At 42.9% G+C, this 20,075-nt stretch overlaps 1 protein-coding gene across 4 annotated transcripts; it reads right to left on the reverse strand.

The window, feature by feature from the left end:
- Positions 1 to 226: 226 nt before the first annotated feature.
- On the reverse strand, positions 227 to 18,735 carry ints6 (integrator complex subunit 6). Of its 4 annotated transcripts, none has more exons than XM_071534207.1 (18): positions 18,313 to 18,735; positions 18,097 to 18,174; positions 17,377 to 17,526; positions 13,223 to 13,312; positions 11,633 to 11,816; positions 9,238 to 9,363; positions 8,556 to 8,698; positions 7,747 to 7,899; positions 7,443 to 7,575; positions 6,454 to 6,548; positions 6,237 to 6,347; positions 5,846 to 6,064; positions 5,139 to 5,265; positions 4,837 to 4,979; positions 4,029 to 4,212; positions 3,260 to 3,619; positions 2,520 to 2,613; positions 227 to 2,169 (listed from the first exon to the last, which is right to left on the reverse strand). In XM_071534207.1, the coding sequence occupies exons 1-18, from the start codon at positions 18,421 to 18,423 to the stop codon at positions 2,076 to 2,078; spliced, it is 2,595 nt and encodes an 864-aa protein (XP_071390308.1). In that variant the 5' UTR covers positions 18,424 to 18,735; the 3' UTR covers positions 227 to 2,075. The 4 variants fall into 4 exon arrangements, with proteins under 4 accessions (XP_071390308.1, XP_071390307.1, XP_071390309.1 ...); XM_071534206.1 differs by having other exon boundaries at positions 3,260 to 3,628; positions 4,035 to 4,212; positions 8,556 to 8,707; XM_071534208.1 differs by having other exon boundaries at positions 3,260 to 3,586; positions 8,556 to 8,707.
- Positions 18,736 to 20,075: the final 1,340 nt, after the last annotated feature.

A 20,075-nucleotide genomic window follows, 5' to 3' on the forward strand; every position in this document is an offset into this window, starting at 1 on the left:
AGGACGCTCCACAGACACTTCAGGAAGAGGGACAATATTTTTGTATATATCTGTAAATAAAATTTTAATACATGTGTTGTTTTTACACTCCGGGTGTTTTGGTCCTTTCTTCCCCCACTACGAATAATTCATTGGTGATCAGAGGACAGCTTGCAAAAACCAGTGGAAGAAAAATCCATACATTCACATCTTTACAGAACAATGTGACACTTTATTTACATGGCCCTTCACAGTGTAAAATAGAAACTTTATTCATGGAAATACTTACAAAAAGGCCATTTCCACTGAACATTCTCTTTAAATAGTACTCTAGGGTTATTTACATCTTTACAGTGTATTCAAAATACTCTCTTTTGGTAGCGGCCTCTTCACAAACAAAGACAAGTATGGCAGATTTTGGTCCCTGTCCAAGGAGGGAGGGAACGGAAGAGGGCTGCCCCCTGAATCACAAATCAACCCTTGCTCTGGACCGTACTCAAATCATTTGTGTAGATTTGAGAAGACTGAACAAGCTCGTCCAATATAATGATTGTTGAAATTTGTTCTGTAAAAAGGTAGTTTTAGGCATTTTTAAAAATTACATTAAACAAGCATTCTCAAATGTACACAAGTGCATTTGTGGTAAGCAACAAGGAGTTGGTTTGAGATTCATGGTGGAAAAAGGAGTTGGGGGGTGGGTTAAATATTTGGCAGCTACCAGCACATGGGACAAGCTGGCATCCAAGACCTCAGTTCATCAACACTCCAGGGGAAAACATTTTGCCATTGCATATCAACTGTTTTTGATTAAAATAAAGATAAAAATATGGGGTAAAAGTAGTGCCAATGTTATTGCTAACCGCGATGCATTAGTGTCAGTTCCTGAGCTATTGTCCCTGTAGTTCAACATTTGTGGCAACATGCCACATCATTCAAAAGGACTCCCATTTTTGTTTGTATGAGTCTTGCTGAAAACCTGTATTGCTAAAGACAAGTCACACAAGGCTATTTAACGATACCATCTCCAGACATAATGAACATCATGGAACAGTTTTTTTTCCCCACCAGAGGGCACAGAAATTTTGCATTTTCAGTATTAAATCAATTTTTACTACTGAATAATCTTCATTGTGAGCCAGGTAGTTATCCCATAAGTTAACAAATTCAAGAGTTGAGCCAAGCTGTACCCATTTATGGACACAGCAGTGGAGTGCTTTTCTATTAGTGGAGTGGTAAAAGCGGTCACCAAATTTCATTAGTCAAACAAAATGATAATCAGGACACTAAAAGTGCATCAAGACTACCGACTTCCCACAAAATGCCAAAAAAGTAACTTAAGACCAAGCATAAAGGGAAAAGTGAAGTGAGTGAATGGAAAGCATGAGGAAGAAAAAAAAAAAGTTTCATGAATGACACTTCACAACATCACTGGATTCTGCTTTGACCCTGAGTTGGTTGAAAGCCCACACACAACCTGAACCCTTCCCACAATGATATCGGTCCATCATACTGTCACAGATAAGGACACGACACACACAGGTACAGGCTGTGCTGTATTCCATCCCAGAAGGTCCTGCACACCCTCTGTCACTCCGCTTCTCTGATCAAGGGATTATTCACTGCCCGTCCCAGTTTCCACCTTATCACTTAAACCTAGCCAAATAAAATCGAATCAGAGTAGGGAATGACCGAGGGTGCGTGCAGGAGGACAGTTTCATGGAATGGAATGCAACCACACACAAATGCACGGGCCAGCAATTTCATTGCATAAGCCAGCGTACACACATACACAAGTGCTTTCCGTAATCTTCACCTGTAGCAATAAAATGCTCTTTCACTCCCCCTAATGGATGTCTGAAGAATGCACTAGCATCATCCAGGGTCAAAACTGCCTTTAGTTTATGTGTAAACCAATCCAGCCATCAGTGATATTGAGACAATTAAGAGACTGAGGGTCCACTGGAGGAAGCGATGGTGTGAGAGCTGGATGCCGTCTTGTCTCGTCTCTGCAGGGCCTGGTAGAAGGGGTTAGAGGGTAGAGGGATGGAGGGTTGTCGGGTACATAAGAGTAAGTTCTGTCTGGGAAGGAGTGCGTCTCAGAACGTGTCCAGGTGGTTCATGTTATTGGATCTGTTGTGGATCTCTTCTAGAAAGTTCTCCAGCTGCTCGATGAGAACGCGCTTCTTGAACCTGTGCAGAGAACAAACGATAAAAACATACGTTATTGTACAGCATGTTAAATACATAAATTGATGCTGAGGAACGCTACTAAAATGTTGTGATGTGTTTTCATAACTTCATAACTATCTGTATTGCATTTTTCTTATCAAAGCCAGAGGACACAGCATTGCTCTTTACTTGAGGAAAGTTCTGAAAGAGAGGACTTAGGCAAAGATAGTCGAGGAATACAAGATCTACAACTGAAACACAGGCGACTCATTTCAAAACCACAACTCCAGATGGTATTCCTCACAGCTTGTTTGAGACAGCAGTGTAATAATGGTAAAACTAATACGCCAGAGGAGGGTTGAGCTCAGCACCTGGCCGCCTCTTTGATGATGTTCTGGAGGAAGATGAGCCGGGTGTCCAGACTGCCCTGGATCTGCTTCAGGAAATGGAAGATCTTCTCGTAGTCTGCACAAACAACAAGAGGAGGATAAGGAGGAGGGACTGGATTTATAGACATAACATTTCCCTTTAACTTCCAATTCCATTTCAAGGCAAGCACAAAAACAGAGACACAACTAATGGCAGTCAGACAACTATCACCCTGTCTTTAGGACAGAATGACAGTAAAAGTCGTTAATCTATTGCTCTTAACATATAACACTATTAATAACAATCTTGGCCTTGCTTCACAGAAAACAGACAAATATGCTGATTGAGATGAGACAACTAAACCAATCCAACAGTGCATCTCCCTTCCTCCCTATCCCTTTATGCTGAGTTTTCACTCAGCCTCTATGTCTGGGTAACACCAATGTCATCATAAACCACTGTGGGAAGAAAAACTGCAGGTCTGCTCTATTGACATTAATGGAAAAGTTGAGAGATACGGCCTTCAGTTGCAGATACCTTCTGTTAATGTAAGGTTTATTTGGACCACATTACACCCCAGCTGAAAGTATTGGTAAAATCTGGAGCTTGTCTTTTTTGTGATGAGTAGTTTTTTGAGAAAAACATGTCTGCACCAGCTCAATCACTATGGTAAAGAAGTTAGACCAGTTTTTTATTATTGTCTGATGCATCTTCTAAACACACACTGTCTTTGGCTACGTACGTCTTCCAGGTTTCCTGATCTCCTTGGTGATGAGTGCCCTCAGCTGGTTGTTGACCTCCAGACTCTCGCAGTAAATCTGCTTCTTTAGAGTCGCAGGCGATGGGTAGCGTGGCGGCTGGTCCTCCGGCGAGACCCTTCCTGCTCCGCCCTCGCTCCCCGGCTGCAGCTCACCGTCGTGGGGTTGGCCGTTCTCCTCCTCTCCCCTGTGCCGGTGGTCCTTGGGATCCTCAGCCATGTGGTTCTCCTCGTGGTCCAGGGACTCTGGCTCTGAGTCAGAGGTCCGATCTGGGCTGTAGTGGTTCTGATCCAGGTGGTTGATGATCAAGTCTGGTTCTGATGCGTCATCATTGTTCTCCATATCTGCAGGGTCAGAGATTAAAAAAAAAAAATACACAACAATTGGTAAATGTTTGATTATTTACTTTTACATTTTAGACATTTAGCTAATGCTTTTATCAAGAGCGACTTACAAGGAGTGTATCAGAAGAACAAGCTTCAATTCCTAGATCATCAAAAATTACATGGATCAAAAATAAAGAGTGCAAATGTATAATATTCCTGTCATTACAAAATGATCATGTAAGAGTGAAGTGCTAGTGCTATAACTGACATTTTTTGAATTATTTGAAACAGAAACTGATAACCATCATTTATGTGATGAAAGACATGATTGCAAGTGTGTGCATGGGTTGTAGCCCAATCTGTGCCGTGACAGTGCCAGTATACATGTGTGCACCTGTGTGTGTTACATTCTCAATGCTAATCTCACCAGCTGGTCGTGGGCTGGCGGGGGGTGTGACTGGGGGGGTGTAGGCCCTGCCCAGGCGCAGCAGAGGGGACATGCAGCGGCGTCTCTTGGGCCCCCCGCCCTGCATGTTGTTGCTGTCCCCTGGTCTCTTGCCCTTGTTCTGGGGGCCGGTCACAAACTCGTCTGCCTCGTCGATCATCATGCCCTGGGAGTGAAGTGAGAAAGACACAGACATTTATGACAGTGTATAACAGTGTCTAACACATCTGTTGGTCAGTGCTACTGGTTCACACTGGACCGAGGCATTACTGGACACTAACTACACTTCCCTCTACAGCTGCAACCATACTGTATAACACACTGCTCGAACACAGCTATAGCATGGTGAATGAATACCAAAATTAGACCATTTAAAAAAAACATGAACTTCTGTTGCAAATTTTTACATTTTTACAAACTGGATCCTCTATATTTTAGAGATAATCAATAATGAACATTAATGAAAGTGGATATGGATAAAGAGCTCACATGCATAGAGTCATGTGATGTACTGTGTCCGTAGTATGTCTTACAATGTCCCTCTGCATTGTATGTGAGGTGCTATTGCCTTGGTGTCAGTGTGTATTGTGAAAATAAGTTGTCAGTATGTCTCTGCAACAATGTCACCAGGACAACATGCACATGTAAATGTACTTTGTGACTAAAGGAACATGGCATTCAATCAAACTAGCCCTTTGACAAGCTAGGTGAATTTCCATGTTCCTCCATAATTTGGACTGTGCTTGTAGGATAGGGTTAGGGTTAGGTGATACAAGGCACTGGGACTTACCTTCTTGTCCAGTTTGAAGGGGTTGCCAAACGTGTGCAGGCGCTTGGGCTGCTCAGGGTCTGCGTCTCGGAGAGGCTGGGGAGCAGCTTTGAGAAAGTCCTGGTAGTTGCCCATCTGGGCTATTGGCACGCTGTGGAGCTGGTCTGGACAGGAGAGAGAGGGAACGCACCAAGACCAAAGAAAAGATTTTACCGTTTGGTCTTAAATGTTTTACAATTGATAAATTCACATTCACATTTGAGATTGCTGGGTGTCTATAGCATGCACAGGCACACACACACACAGCAACATGTGCGTCCTACCTGGATCCTGTCCTCTGAGGGAACAGACGCTGGTGTTTAGCAGGTTCCTCCTCATGCGACTGAGCTGGTCCAGCAGGTGACTGCGGGGGATGTCATAGGGATTCCTAAAGCTCTGTGGCTTCAGGCTCTGAAGAGGAGAGCAGGGAAGGAAGGGAAAGTAAATTTCAGTCATGTACAAGATGCTGCTATAGTGAGCAATGTGAGTTTAAGGTTGGTCTCCCTTCAGGCCCAGCAAGACGGTCAATTTCTGGTGAAATACTGTAGTACTTCGGCCTTAACAGCAGAGTGGATATAGTCTGAAAGAGCCGACCATTTTTCAAATGTCACAGCCCCCAAGCACCTTCGAAATAAGCCACATAAAACATCTCAATAAACACCTCAATACGGGAGCGACAGTGGCCTAAATGTTAGATAAGTGTGTTTGTGACTAGGTCATTGGGTGGAAAGCCAGGACAGAAAGTGACTGAGTATTATTTTCCCCTCACTCAACATCTGTTGTGGAGAGTTGAACAACGCATTGCCCTTGAGCAACACATCTAAATCCCAACTGCTCCGGTAAAAGCTGCTAAGTGGACAACAGTTAAAGACACTGTTGATGTGTGTAATTGTATGAATGAAGCTGGGTGTTGATGACAAAAAGGTATGCATGCTCAGCAAACCTTCCCTGGATAAATGAAGGTTAAACAAAAGAAACAATCCAACCCTACCTTGTTGAGCAGCGCCAGTTGAAAGCCTTGGAACTCCTTGGTGTTGAGCTCCATGGGCAGGGCCGGGGCCTCTCCTGTGATGCTCTGCAGCAGCTGCGTGAAGTCCCTGCGCTGGGCCAGGGATATACCGCCCCCTCCCCGCCAGCGCACCTTGATGCCTGCCTCCGGTGGCACCTTCTTACCGATTAAGGCGATCAGGCGGTCATACTCAATTTTTGACTGCAGATGGAGAACAAATTAGGTGTATGATTGGGTGCATCGTGAAAGTGGAATGCATTCAGTTACATTCAGTATCTTACTTGATGTATACCACAGTGATACCACTAAGTACAAATATATGCACACACAAAGAATACATTTTCTGGGATATGTGCCCACATATCAGCCCAACCTGTTGGCTAAGCTTCTTGAGGTAGGAGACCACACTGTAGCTCAGGCCGTACTCCATGTTGTCGGCCAGTAGGTTCGGTGCTCCCATGATCCTCAGAGCCTTCCTCAGGGACTACGGAAAATAATACAGTAATTAATCCAATGTAATGTTTGCAATGTTTGATATGTTATTACAATTATAGAAATAAGGAATGCACAGTGATGCCAAGTCCACTGACCCCGATGTAATATGGAGGCATGGTCTTCAGGTAGTTCTCAAAGGACTGGCGCCATTTGATGGTAGGCTTGAACTTGTGCACTTTGATTAAGTCATCTGCAATGAGCAAGTAAAAAAGAAAATGAATCCTAGACTGGAAAAGGAGACTCATCTACAGTCATCAGTGTTAACAAAGCGAATGAATCGTATTCTACAGCAGGGTTTCCTCTAGAAGTGGTGTGGCAAGGTAACACGCTCTCCAGCCTCTTTGCTGAAAAACCATAACTGCTGACATTCATTTCTGAAAATAGAGATTTTGCAACACCATAACCGCCCACCTCAATGTGCACACGCGAGCACAAGCACACAAAAAACCCCACTTGCATCTACTGTGCTACTGGTGCCATCATTGTATCTTTTTTATGGCTATGCTGGCCTCATTTATATTTGAATATCATACAACGGCAACTTCAAGGGTGAATATCTTTTACACCCCCAAGTTGGACTGGTGTGGTTCATCTCAGTGTGCATTTTATAAGATGGAAAGGCCTCCTCTCCTTTAATAAAATGATCAGAAATACAAACAGAGCAAAATGAGATACAGAATTGTTTAATTTTCAGGTGAGTCTATAAATCTAATAGTCAACTTTTTCCTGTAGATCACATCTTGGTGATTGTTCTACTTTCTAAAGCTCTTCTAACAGAAATCATCATGGATTTGATTATTTAATTGGCAATATTTTCCACATATTTTCAAAGCCCATATCACACCTTTAGTTTGAAGGTACAAAGTAACCTGGAGGAAATGTAATGCAAAGAGCATAATGTTACGCGGAATCCACAAGTACAAATGACTGGTGCAAAGATTCTACTTCACTATAAATGAGAATTGCTCTGAAATATGGGCAATTACCAGGAGTAATGGCATCACAGGAGCACAGTGGGAACAAGTTAAAATAAGGGAGAATCCCAAATGTGACATGGATCCACATGCATAAGTGCAAGTCTTACCCAGAAGTGGCAGCAACACAGGGTAGTTGTAGGGCATGACAAACAGGTTGACACAGTTGAGGGCTGTGCTGGCCTTCAGGTAGCCAAAGGGCTGGCCCAAGTCACTGTACTTGGCACTGTTACATACAAACACCTACAAGAAAAGACAGAGAGCAAAAAATGAATGAGATCTAAAATACAGACCAGCTGCTTGATATAAAAGACAACACCATGATAGTAAAAAGAAACCTGAACAGTAATGATCCCTTCGTGGTTTATTCAGCTATATTTTGACCTCATCTAACATTTGTAAGGCATGCCCTACCTGCCAGCAGGTGTGAGGGGACTTCCTCTCCAAAATGTACTGGGTGAGTGGCGAGGGCTCCAGCTCATATTTGTCAAAGGGCACCTTGTCTATCACCATGGGCTCAGAGTCCAGACAGGAGAACCGTACATGGGGGTGGGCTGAGCGGGGGGGCTGGGGGGTGAGAGGGAGAGAAGGAGAGAAGGAGGCAGATGCCATTTTAGAAGGCAGTTATACATGTTACAAGACACTACACACGGTGATGGCTCTACATCTGCATATTCTGCACTTATTTCTGTACATGTGGTACCTGTGTACATCTAATCATGTGAATACCATAAAATGCATATTTGTCCATCTGTAAACAACTGTGTGCATTTGATCTCACATCTGATAATGTAAATAGCTTGCGATGCACGATGCATGAAGATGCTGTACCTTTATTTGCTGTATTGTTTCCGTTTGGCTCTTGCAATTATGTTTTATTATCTTCAGTGCTCCCCATTTGTCTTATTATTGTTTACTATTCTCTGCTGCTGCAATGGCCTAACTCCCCAGGGGGATCATTTAAGTTTCATGAAACCAAATCTTTACAGTCATCATCATTAAGTCATTAGTTATAACTTTTGTTATGGCTTGCACTTCTTACGATTTGTTGCTTGTAATCTAGGAATGTAAGATTCTTCTACTGTTGCACTCAGCGTAACAGCAGAGTCAGTGGCCAAATGTAGTTGCAAAAATGTAACATAGGCATTAAAAGGCATTATGAAAGGCATATGGTCAAACTATATCAACACTTTCTTGTGTCCGTTCTACGAAGTGTTACATACCAGTGTGGGGGAGTTCTGGTCTGGCCAGAAGGCCTCTGGGATTGGCCAGTGTCCTATGGGCACACCGGTTTTAGGGTTGGGCCGTACGTAGATGAGCTTGTGACAGCAGTGCCAAGGCTGGGGACCAGGTTTCACCACCTCAGCTGGGGCATCTGAACAGGCACATAAAGAGAGACAGAGGAGGATGAGACTGACTTCAAAGCTAAAAGAACATCACCTGTTAAAGACAACAAGTTGTTTGTGACATGTTAAACAGCAAGGTAGAAAGTCAAATACCAGACTGTATCACATTACTTACCACATTACCAAAGATATTCTTGATTTATCAGGCTTAATCACAGGAATTCCAGTTTAACCATTTCTGTTCTTTTTGAAAATCAAATCAAATTAGCTAACCAGCAGGGAAATTCAAATGACTTTGACAATTAGCTACAGTGTAGAGACACTGTTACAATATGTAGGTGGGGATTTCAACAGCAATATCGACTAGTTGTTTGTGCACAGCAGCAAGGAAAACTCAGTGAGGATAAAAAAAAAAAAAGGTGAGTGGGAGAGAGCAAAGGGGTCCTCCACTAATCAAACAGATGCTGTGCTGCAGATGCCAAAGGGGTCTTTAGAAATAAAGTCAGTAATTAATTCCTTTAAAAGCAAACAAAAACAAAACAGCAGAGGTGTCTCTTACCTTCTAGTGGAGGGGGGTCAGGCCCCGTCTTCTCAAAGTTGATTACCACCCCACTCTGGATCTTCTGCACCAGAGACTCCAGACACTGGTTTAACATGCGCTGAGAGAACACACTGTAGGAACGCCCTGCAACGAGGCACACAGACAGATGTTGGGTTAGAAATGTGAATAGAAAAAGACCACATCCCTGTCAGTCATCCTGATATTAGTATACATTTCAAGGGAAAGCATGTGACAAGTGTATGAATGTATAGTACCCTTAGTGGACATTAAAACAGTGTAGTGCCTGACAGTAGGTACAGTGGATTTGAGTCTTTTACACTTTATGGATGTTATATCCATGCAATCAGAGACACTGCATCAAATGTACTTGAAAAGTACATTAAAGATTCTAAAAGTGCTTCAGCTTATTTCAGTCAGGACCACTCTCGTCATGAAGTTAAAACCACTGTATGAATAGTTATATAGTTGTATCTGGCGGTACAGACTCTGCTCCCTGTATGAATACAAGCAGCATGCTAAAAATTCAGCAGGGAGCGCAGTCAACTCAACACATATCATTGAGATCTGAAATATACATGATTTCAAGAGACTACAGAAACACACCATTGCAAGTATATTGGTTAGTAAGGAAGCAGACAGGAGGAGACTGGGGTGGTGGAGGGAGAAAGCAGCACAGCCAGTCAACAGCAGTGTGTGGCAGGTAGGAACCACAGGGATGAATGAGGAGCTGACAGCTTAAATGGGCCGCCTTGTTTGAAGTACCCAAAGTGATTGGTGTTTGTTTGGATCAGCTGGCAATCAGGTGATGTGGGACGCATGACTTGCGTATCCTGCCTAACTAATATGATACTTCGTGCATCATACCAAAACTCACAATTTCAAACAGTTAAACACAGTCAGTAGTAATAGTCACATAAGTACAGAACACGTATAAGGCGTGCTGTAGTTCACTACAACTGACATGGCAACTTCACACATCAGGCCTGCACCATTTATTGCCTCACACTTCACCTCTAGTGACCTTGTTTTGCACCCATTCACTCTCACACGTTTCAATAGCCTGTGGCATTGTGTCTACTCTGCCATCAGCAGTAATGGAAAGGCAGCATATGGACTGCCTGTCATTGTCAATGGAGCTGTGTCATGTTCTGCATTCAGCACCACTGACTGCTACAGAAAGCCTTGGTTGGCTCTGTCTCTGTGCGTCTGTGCGTGTGTGTTTTAATCTTAACCTGCCATCAGCATCATTCTAGTCTATTCCTACTCCAGCCGATTCCCATGCCAGGCAGTATGCGGACTGGAGGCAGCAGGGATAAACGCCTACTTCTGAGTGGATGTTCTTTAACACTGGTAGGTAGGCAGCCGGGCTTATTCTACAACCTGGGGAATTACAGATTGGAAATCATTAGCCTGGCTTTCAATACAGAGCTGAAAGTTTAGAGAGGGGAACTTGTGAGCGGGAGGTCCACAGTTCGAATCCCTGACCGGCTGGGAAAATCTGGGTGTTCTACCCATACTCAACAATTACTACTGAGGTGCCCTTGAGCAAGACACTTAACCCCCAACTGCTCCAGTGGAGTAGCCCAGTGGTTAAAACTAGAACCCTGGGGCTGTACTGGAAAGCTCCCATTGGTCAGCAGTAAAAGACTGTAGTTGTGGCTCCCAAATGTGAATACATGTAACTGTATGTATGTTAAGCAGGGAAGTGTTGAAAAAGCTTGTGGCTTTCCCTGGATAAAGAAAGTCAAAAACAGCTGGCCAAAGCACTCTTATTTATATCACTAAACCTTCCCCACAAAAACATTCCTATTATTCTTTTTCTTTGTATTGACAGAGATGATTCATCAGCTGGGCTATGGCATCCATTTAACAAATAGCTATTTTGATCTGGTGTTATAAATACTTTGAGCTTGCCCTGGCAAGTTCCACTTAGCTCTGCTGAAAAAAGGCTTATGCTGCTCCAAACAAGGATATGTCTACGGCATGTAAAGTTTTGTCCCAAAATGAGATATACACCATTTGAATTAAATGACATCTACTTACAAATGATTGACAGTATAAAATAAAACACTTTGTGGTACGTTTTAGAGGATAACAGGTAACTTAAGTATATGGATGCAAAAATTATATGAAAATGGTCCTCTTTGTTTTGGAGATACTAAATGAACTAAAAGGATACTGAATGATGATTTGGAGATACTAAATGAACTAAAAGGATACTGAATGATGATTCCAACATCTAAATTAAATCTACTGTATTTAAGAAACTCCTCTACAAACACATACACTAACTTAACAAAGCAACTGAGTACTCATTCAGCCTCCCCTGAACTCCTTTCCTCCCACTGTTTTTGTTCCCCCCTCCTCAACCATCTCTCCCCCACCAGCCTACCTCCGGTGACCTCACACATGGGGGTGATGGCCGAATCGTCAGGCGGGACGCCCCCCAGAGGTTCAGGCTCCACTGAAGCGTGGCCGGGGATGCGCAGCACCAGGGAGAACAGGCGCTGGTCCCAGCGGAAGGGCTCCTTGGTCAGCTCGCTGCCTGGCAGGGGGGTGGTGAGAGGCAGATGCAGCTGGAGGGTGGAGAGGGGGACAGGAGGAGAGCGACAGAAGACTGTGTGTAAATGATAGCACAAATATGTATGAGATAACTAGCGACCTCACATCTGAATTGATTGTTGTTGTGAAGTATAGCCTTAGTATATGAGTCACTGGAAAGTTTGAACTATGTAATGGGTGAGCAAACTAGAATGAACAATGACATTGGAGGAGGTGTAAGTGTGTAGTTAAATAAAGACTTCAGGACTGGCACATTTGATACAAATTTCCTACCAAGGGAGGGTATTAAGCAACTGGTAAGAATCCGCTCAGAGTCAAGTTTCACCTGATGCCTATTGCAAAATAAAGTACTATAAAAAGATTTCATAGTGATGTTGCATCCCACTTTTAAATATCAGGCTTCTTTATATTACAGTGCTCCTCAGAAAGTCTTGACACTGATTTTCTCATAAAATCAAACTAATTCGATATTTAATAGGAAGCCCAGATACTTTTCAACGATTGTGTCTTGAGACCTGCAATTGAGGTCAATCTTTCCCACTAAATGCCAGCTGGTGATTGCCCAATCCAAACAGGCACCCGTCCTGCCTCCAACCTGGAATTATCACAGGAACCATGAATTAAGCTGCGGCTGTAAAAACGTCGCTTTTGTTGTTAAGTGAATGGTATGCACAAGCTATGCTCCTCCAGTTATAAAGCTGTATGACTATATGGCTTAATAGCATCCACAGGGTCGTCTCCTTTGGGGATGGGGCAGTGACAATGCTCAAGCTGTCTGCTATTTGTATGGTTCGCAGAGGTAGCGGATGTGACAATCTAGAAGGTGTAGTAGATAGAAATAGTAAGGATTTATATTCAAAGTCAGACGGAGCTCCTGTTTCACAGGGAGTATAATCATAAGTAGACTAGCAAGCTATTGAGGATTCAGCATGTTTGCAGCCGTTACAAAAGGCAACACTGCATGTTTTCTCTGCTGCTACCTGGGTAACTTTTGTAGTTGTACTAACTTGCATATCTTAATTTCCCTGCTTCACGCCTTCAACTAAAAGTGACCAGCAATTTTCATCACTGTTTAATGACTGGGATATTTAAGTTAGTGGTAGCACACAGTGAGATATGATGCTGAAGGTGGACAATCTGGTGTGATTGTTTCCATATACACACGGGATGATTCTAACCTTAACCATTAGTCGTCTCTATAACGGTGGGCCTAAAATGACTCTGTGAATATAATTTTAGCCTCCATAATGCGCAAAGATAAATATTAGGACAGGGACGATGAAGTAATGGATGCTTGTGTTAAAGTGAACATTGTCTGCATTTGTATATGATCAGGCAGGATCCAGAGCTGACCAACCGACCAACCAGGAAGCACTCCTGATTGGCTGGGACCCTCGTCTCTGTGGAGATTATGGCTGACCTCGTCTTGGACTCCGCCGCTACTGGTCAGCTTGTTGCCGTCGGTGATGGCGATTATGATAGCAGGTTCGAGGAAGAAGGGATTCCTGCCCTGTAAAGACAAAGGGGCATGCTGCACTGAACATATTCACAAATCATATCTGCAAAAGTTCAAACGAAACCACAGTAGTAGGTAAACCAATGTGTCAAATAGAAAAAAGACATAGAAAGATGACAATGTAGACGGTGCACTCATATGAGAACCAAAGTGCAAAATTCATACTGACATTAGCAACCTCATATTTATGCCACTTGAAAGTCTGAGGCAAAAATAACAAGACTAGATAAAGTATAATTATATGTGACTTACAGGGGATCTAGGGTGTGAGAGAGATCCTTAACCTAATAATAAATAGAAACACTATAGCCTGTAGGGAGGGTGCAGACTACATCAACACCTCTCCGACAATAACAACGATTGTGCGTGTGTGTGTGTGTGTCTGCAGTGTCCTCTCACTCCTTATTCTCCACACTGGCAGGGTACATTACTTGAAGGATCTATGAAACCTCTCCCCTCCTAGACCGAACAATATTTCATGACATCAGCACTTCATACTGATATAATGAAACCCTAACTGTACTGCATTCATCACCATGTATCAGCCCTGTGGCCCTCTGAGGGGATTTCTAAGCTCACTGAATAACTTAGTGAGTTAACAGTATAAACCTTAATGTAGCGCGAGGAGTACAGCGAGCGAAGAGACAGTACCCTAAACTTCTCTGCAAAGCCGTTCCCATACTGAGGCCTCAAAAAGGGCCGTCCTGTCCCGGTGCACCTCTCAACCCCGACAGCAGCGCAATTATTAATGGATGTGGGCCCACTCAGTTTGGGCTTTGCCCCGTAGGCTGTGGTTTTTGCTGAATGATAGATTTGTCCAGTTATAAAAACAGACCGGAGTAAATAGACCAGGATACTACCAATACCCACCATGGGTATCCATAACAACCTAGCACTTTTTTCCCTCCCCAAAATCCCCTTATGATATTGGATACCGTCTTAGCATGCTAATGAGCTGTAATACCGGTGATGAGGCCAACTCGCCAGACTAGTAATGATTACATCACTGTCTTTCACTGGCAGGCCAGCTAACTTGGCTTATACTGTGGTTATATTATCAGATGTTGCTCATAAAGGGCCTTGAGCCAATTCCCAAACTATGCCAAATGCATCTGGTCAAATTTGATTTTGGGACAAAGCATCAGTCCATATTGGCGCTACAGAACAACATAATTGACTGGCCAGCTGTGGTCGTGTAGACCTGTTTCTAGTCTGACAGGTCAGTGTATTCCTATAGGTACATCTGTCTATGCAGTCAGCTGTAGCTGGGTCCATCTGAAATTGGCAAGATTCCAGTTCTGCTAAAACAATGATAGACTGATAGAGATCCAATGGGGCCCTGTCTATCCCCCTGGCTGCCATGTTCATTTGCGACCGACTATCCCCCATCAGCAGTCACATTTTTCTGCCTCTCCCTTTCCTGTATTCTGGTTTTGACGGCCTTTCATTGCATCCCTAATGAAAATGTGATCAGTGTCAGGATTACCCACTGGCTGGTTCCCTCCTCTCTGCCTCCCTCTCTACCTCCAACCCCCTCATCATCTCTCTAGGGAGAGTCGTCTCAGACGCCTGGCAACCTGGAGGGCTCTTTATCACTGTAGAGAAAAACACTCCAGGGCAATATTAACTCCCCACACATGCACAACCCACTCTCTTTTCCCTCTCTAGCTCTCTCTATCCCACTGAATTTCTATACCTTTGACACTTGGGAATATGAGATGGAAGAAAATATATAAAAATCAAACTACATTTTCCCAATAAATTACATGGGACAGTAAGGCAGACAGAATATCAACTTATGAAATCCCTCTTGAATGTTTGCACAACCAAATTACTTGCAGTTAATTTAAATATTCAGCTACTGTGTCACTTCTGTTCGGCTTTGATTTCCAACTGGTTGATGCAAACAGAAATTGGAAAACAGAAGACTAAACACATCTATGTGTCTGCAGTAATCAGAGCAGTCAGAGCCGTCTTTGTTGGATTCTGACTGTGCAGAAGATAGGTCTGCACCTCAAAGTGAACTGGCACAGAGTTTGAAGATAATTCTGTATCATGTTCAGAGGAGGAGGGGGGGCAAGGAAACTTCTGGAGGAAAATGGGTTCTGACCAACATCTGCACTCAATACCCTGAGTAAAACAAATGAGTGCAGATAGTGATTAAAGATGTTATATCTACGGTTTTCTCAGTATACTGTTATTTGGATAGAAACATTCAAATGTTAATATAAAAAGTGACAGTTGATCTCTCACAGTAAACCCAAAGAAATCTGCTTTGTACAATAATTTGGTCTTACATGGAAGTCCCCATGCTCCACTTCCCTTTAGAAATCCCTTCTAGCTGACTGGTTAAGTTACGCATCAAAAATACCAGCCGAAGACAAAATGAAATATGCAAACAGAAAGCAGCTCATGAGGTGTAGAGTGGAATACAGATAGTCTGCATCACAATTCATTTGTCAAGGATATATTAAGCGAAAATCCTACGCTGGACACCATAAATGACCGCCTGCTAACATTATATTTGGTATTTGCCATTCAAACTCCCTAAGAGTTTCTGACATGCATTATTTATGCTGTATGTATGCATTACCCTTGACGGCAGAGATCTCCCCCTTGTTTCTCCGGAAATACTGGTTAAACATTCATTAATCCACTCAACCTCCCCCAACTTACCTCCATGCTTAGCTTCTCACTGGAAAATAGACGTCCTGACTCAATATCAAAACAAGCGCGCACACACACACACCTGGCAATGAAGCCGGGTATAGAGTACAGTTCTAAATACCTTACATTAATCATGGGCATACAGTGGCCCGGGCTGCGACTGCAACGCTTATATAGGCTCCCACACAGTATTTAATGGTAAGCTAAGTGTGTGAATCACTGAATGGAAGAGAGCCCCAGGTAAACAGAATCTCACCTTAAACTCCATCTAAGTGGCTTATCATCATCTCATTTCCAGAAACAACAAACTCACCGAGAGACAAGAAATGCTAAAATGGTGTGAAAAAAAAAAGAAAAAAAGAAAACTGCCATAAGTGTAATTAAAGCCGTTTTGTGAAACATACAGCTAACTAGCATGGGGGTCAAAGACTTAGTCATGCTTTGTAGAGAGAAACACCTAACTGCATGGGACTAGCACGCCAGGACACTAAACACGAGTTCAGACTTGCAGTGTATTTTTTTCTTTTTCGCTTCACTTCTGCTGTTTGCATAGAAAACAAAATAAAAAATCTGGTGTGATTGCCAGACCTAACAGTCGCAGGTTTTTATTTCCTTAACTTGCTCTAAAGATATCGCACAGTAAACCCTTCCCTTGAGTGTCTGACCATTCATGATCTCGTCAACAGAATGATATAATGATTTTAAAGCCTTTCATCAGAGCCAACTCCCTATGCTCGCCGGTGTCTCAGGACAGGAGAAATACTTGCATTTGTATCAAAGTTTAACTAGTAACAAAATAGGCATCCCCCCTAAGGTCAAAAACTGTCTTTTTGCAGAAGGCATGTGAATAGGTTTTGCATCTTTTGTTGGAATTCAAAAACAAATCACGCAATAAAGATGATTCCCCTGGCAAGCTAGATGCTATATCTATACGCACACTATCAGCCAGCAGACTGCATTGACCGTTTATCACCACATGGAGGATTTTCTATTTAAGAGATCCTTCTACTGAGTAAAATGCTAAATCATGCATTGGCAGGTCTTGACGGATCACCTTCACCTTTGATAGCCTATAATTTTAGCATGAAAATAGTTTGGATTTCTGACACTTCTGCTACGGCTAAAAAAAAAAAAAGAAAAGTTATCAAATCAATGTTGAGATCAATAACGGCTACTGACGTGAAAAAAGCAGTTATTCCATGTTTTGCATTATGGCTGTCATGGTTTGTGTCATGAGCACATGACTGAAGGAGTGTGTGGGGACACAGTGTGCAGGTGTTTGATGCTTGAAAGACTGGGGACAGGGGAAGGGGGCAATCTGTGGGGGTATATAGCTTGTCATGGAACTTTTGTCACCCTAGTTTCCTCTCTGCCTCTCCAGCACCACATACCTGTCCATAGTTGTCTATCCCAGTCACTAATCTATTGAGATTGAGTAAATCAAAAGCGGTCCTCAAGGACTGGCCAATAGATGTGAGTCCAGTTGCTTGGAGGTTCCTCAACTCTGTCATGAATGTGGCGTGGCTCTCTTTCCATCCAGCCTTTAGGAAAGAACAAAAACAAGAAGTTTGGTTAATAACAACATTAATACAGATAAATAACTACCCTGCACCTATTGGAGCAAAAACCAGACAGCTTCCCTAGAGGTCAATATTTAACTTATATGATTTTATTATGATTATGAATTGATAAACATCTATATAGGTTGCTTCCTCTCCATTTGCCCAAGTCAACAATTTGACAGCAGTGCAGCCAAGCCCGTCATCCTTCCCTATCAGCCCAGTGTGACTGGCCTGGGATCATAAATTACAAAGTGGCAAAGTCGCAGTGCGTACGGTGACTAAGTGGCAATTTGGTCTAAACAAGTAAAGTAGGCTAGTCAGTCACCCCCCTTCTCCCCCCAGACATCACCTCGCTGTATAAATAACACCCAGAGTTCCTTGCTGCTCACATTGAAACAAAATGTCGGCCATGTTTTAAAAGGGGTATGAAAGCTCCTCCTGAAGATTTTCTCTACACAATTGATGTAGTGATCACAACGTGGTGGAGCGATGGAAGGACAGTCTATCTGCGCAATGTAAAGCTGGACATGACCCGAAAATAAACTCTACCTTTATTCCGAGCGGAACGTCCTCAAAATTTACCAACATATACCGGTCCCCTCGGCTCGCCGGATCTCTCCCTCTGAGCTGTGGAAATAGTAGAGAATTATTTACGGTTATCGAGAGATCATGTTTGACAGGCGAGCTTGCAACAGTACAATGATGATCTGAACCGCAATCCCGCTTGGGATCTCCCAATATTAATTTGTCCCGTGGTTACAGTACCTTCATAAAAGTCTCAACAGCGCCTTTTGCTATGTCCAGATAGGTAGTGCCCAGATGGGTGCGCTGGTTCATTGAAGCGGACGTGTCTATCAGAAAAAGTAAAACGGGCATTGTGATGGTGATGACACGTTCTGCATGGACTTGGTGTCAGTGCAACCGGCCAAAACGCAAAAAAATCTTTTGTTCTCCTGCCGCCTGTATCAGCTCTCAGCTAGCTAGCTAGCTGGCTAACTGTCTGTCTCACACATTCTTTCAAAAAAGTGTAAGAATAGTGAGTGTAGAAGCCCTTTCCAGGTAAACTAAACTAAAAACCTCAAACCCTAGGGGCAGGTTATTGATTTACGAGGGATTTTGATAATTTTTACAATATTTTGCAAATATTCCTAAGTTTCATAGAAACAAAGTTCCCCCTCACAGTGAGTCCCTGCTTCTCCCTACACTGAATGCGCTGTGTCTTGTCCACTGGTTTTAACCTAAGCTACGCGCTTGACCCCGCCTCCCAAGCGGTCTTTCAGCGTCACATGCATACTCACTCGGTCACTCATTGGCTGTTTGAAGGGCCTAATTACCATATCCAAATAAGGACAAAGCCATAAGGCTCTTGTGCGCATGCTTGCATCGGAAGCTGGAATGCAAGGAAAAATATTCTCAACAACATGCATTATGTGTTGAAGAATATAACATATGTGGCCACACATTCTTTACCAGAGCGAGGCTGTGATTTACAAGCAAATGTTGCCGAGGAATAGAGCAATGTCCGCCATGTGAAATGATTACATAATCAACACTCAGTTCATCTTATGCACGGGCGTGGGCTACTGTGAAAGACAGCCCTTGAAGACTATGGAGAAAACTGAAGGCGAAGATATACCCAAAACAATAACACTGCAATCTAATAATGACGCCAGAGACACTAAAACTACTCGTTCACATATGGCACTTTATTTTCACGTATTGAACTATTAAACGCAGCCCATTCTACGAAACGATCTGAAAGGAAATAGGTTTAATAATCACTGCAAAGGACTGATCGCACATATGCGCGCGCGCGCACTCTCTCTCTCTCGCTCTCTCTCTCTCTCTCTTTCTCACACACACACACACACACACACACCCTGCAGCTCTGTAAGATTTTGCAATGCACTAATTGTCCTTTTTCCTGTGGATGAAACCATCCACTTTGTTAAACATAGAAAATTCAAAAAATAACATGCATTCAGGGAGGATTCTGATTGTTATAATAAAAACAGTTAGAAGGCTGGCTTCCATTAACCTTGCCTCTAATTTGGGTACCCATGCAGTTTTGGCATTACTGGGAACGATTTAGATTTCATTCATGAAAGGGACCTACTCTTGGTAGTTTCATAACCTTTAAAAGCTTAGAATTTCAATAAATCGCCAAATAGCTACACTCTCCCTGGCATTAGAGTCCACATTAGCTCGAGATTTATCCCACATGACACTAAATCGAATATAAGAGATTGAGCAACACAATTTACATAATGTAGATACTTGGAAAATATCATCACTTCCGCAAAAATAGGAGGAAAACATCCGGCGGCTGGCTCTTGCATTAGAGGAGGAAGAGTAGCCTATCTGCCTCTATTTGACAGACTTCCCTGGAGCAAGACACAGCAGTCCACTACATTATTTCCGCTTTGTCACTGACACGTTTTTCAAAATAAAGCGTGTTGAGGGTGGTGCTGTAAAGAGGATCATGGGCGCAAAATTGTTGACCACAAATTTTGACATTATAGAGTGCT

This window comes from Centroberyx affinis, unplaced genomic scaffold (genome assembly GCF_046629955.1).
Source record: "Centroberyx affinis isolate AG114_WGS23_722 - 3 ecotype Tasmania unplaced genomic scaffold, CSIRO-AGI_Caff_v1 ptg002499l_1, whole genome shotgun sequence".
Lineage (NCBI taxonomy): Eukaryota > Metazoa > Chordata > Actinopteri > Beryciformes > Berycidae > Centroberyx > Centroberyx affinis.

Bases quoted from the DNA above. Each gene is read 5' to 3' on its own strand.
- ints6 (XM_071534206.1), bottom strand. From the start codon at position 18,423: ATGCCCGTTTTACTTTTTCTGATAGACACGTCCGCTTCAATGAACCAG. The intron at 7,900-8,555 runs GTATGTAACACT...CTCACCCCCCAG, and splicing joins ACCAGAACTCCCCCACACTG to CCCCCCCGCTCAGCCCACCC. The intron at 7,576-7,746 runs GTAGGGCATGCC...CTTTTCTTGTAG, and splicing joins CCCCTCACACCTGCTGGCAG to GTGTTTGTATGTAACAGTGC.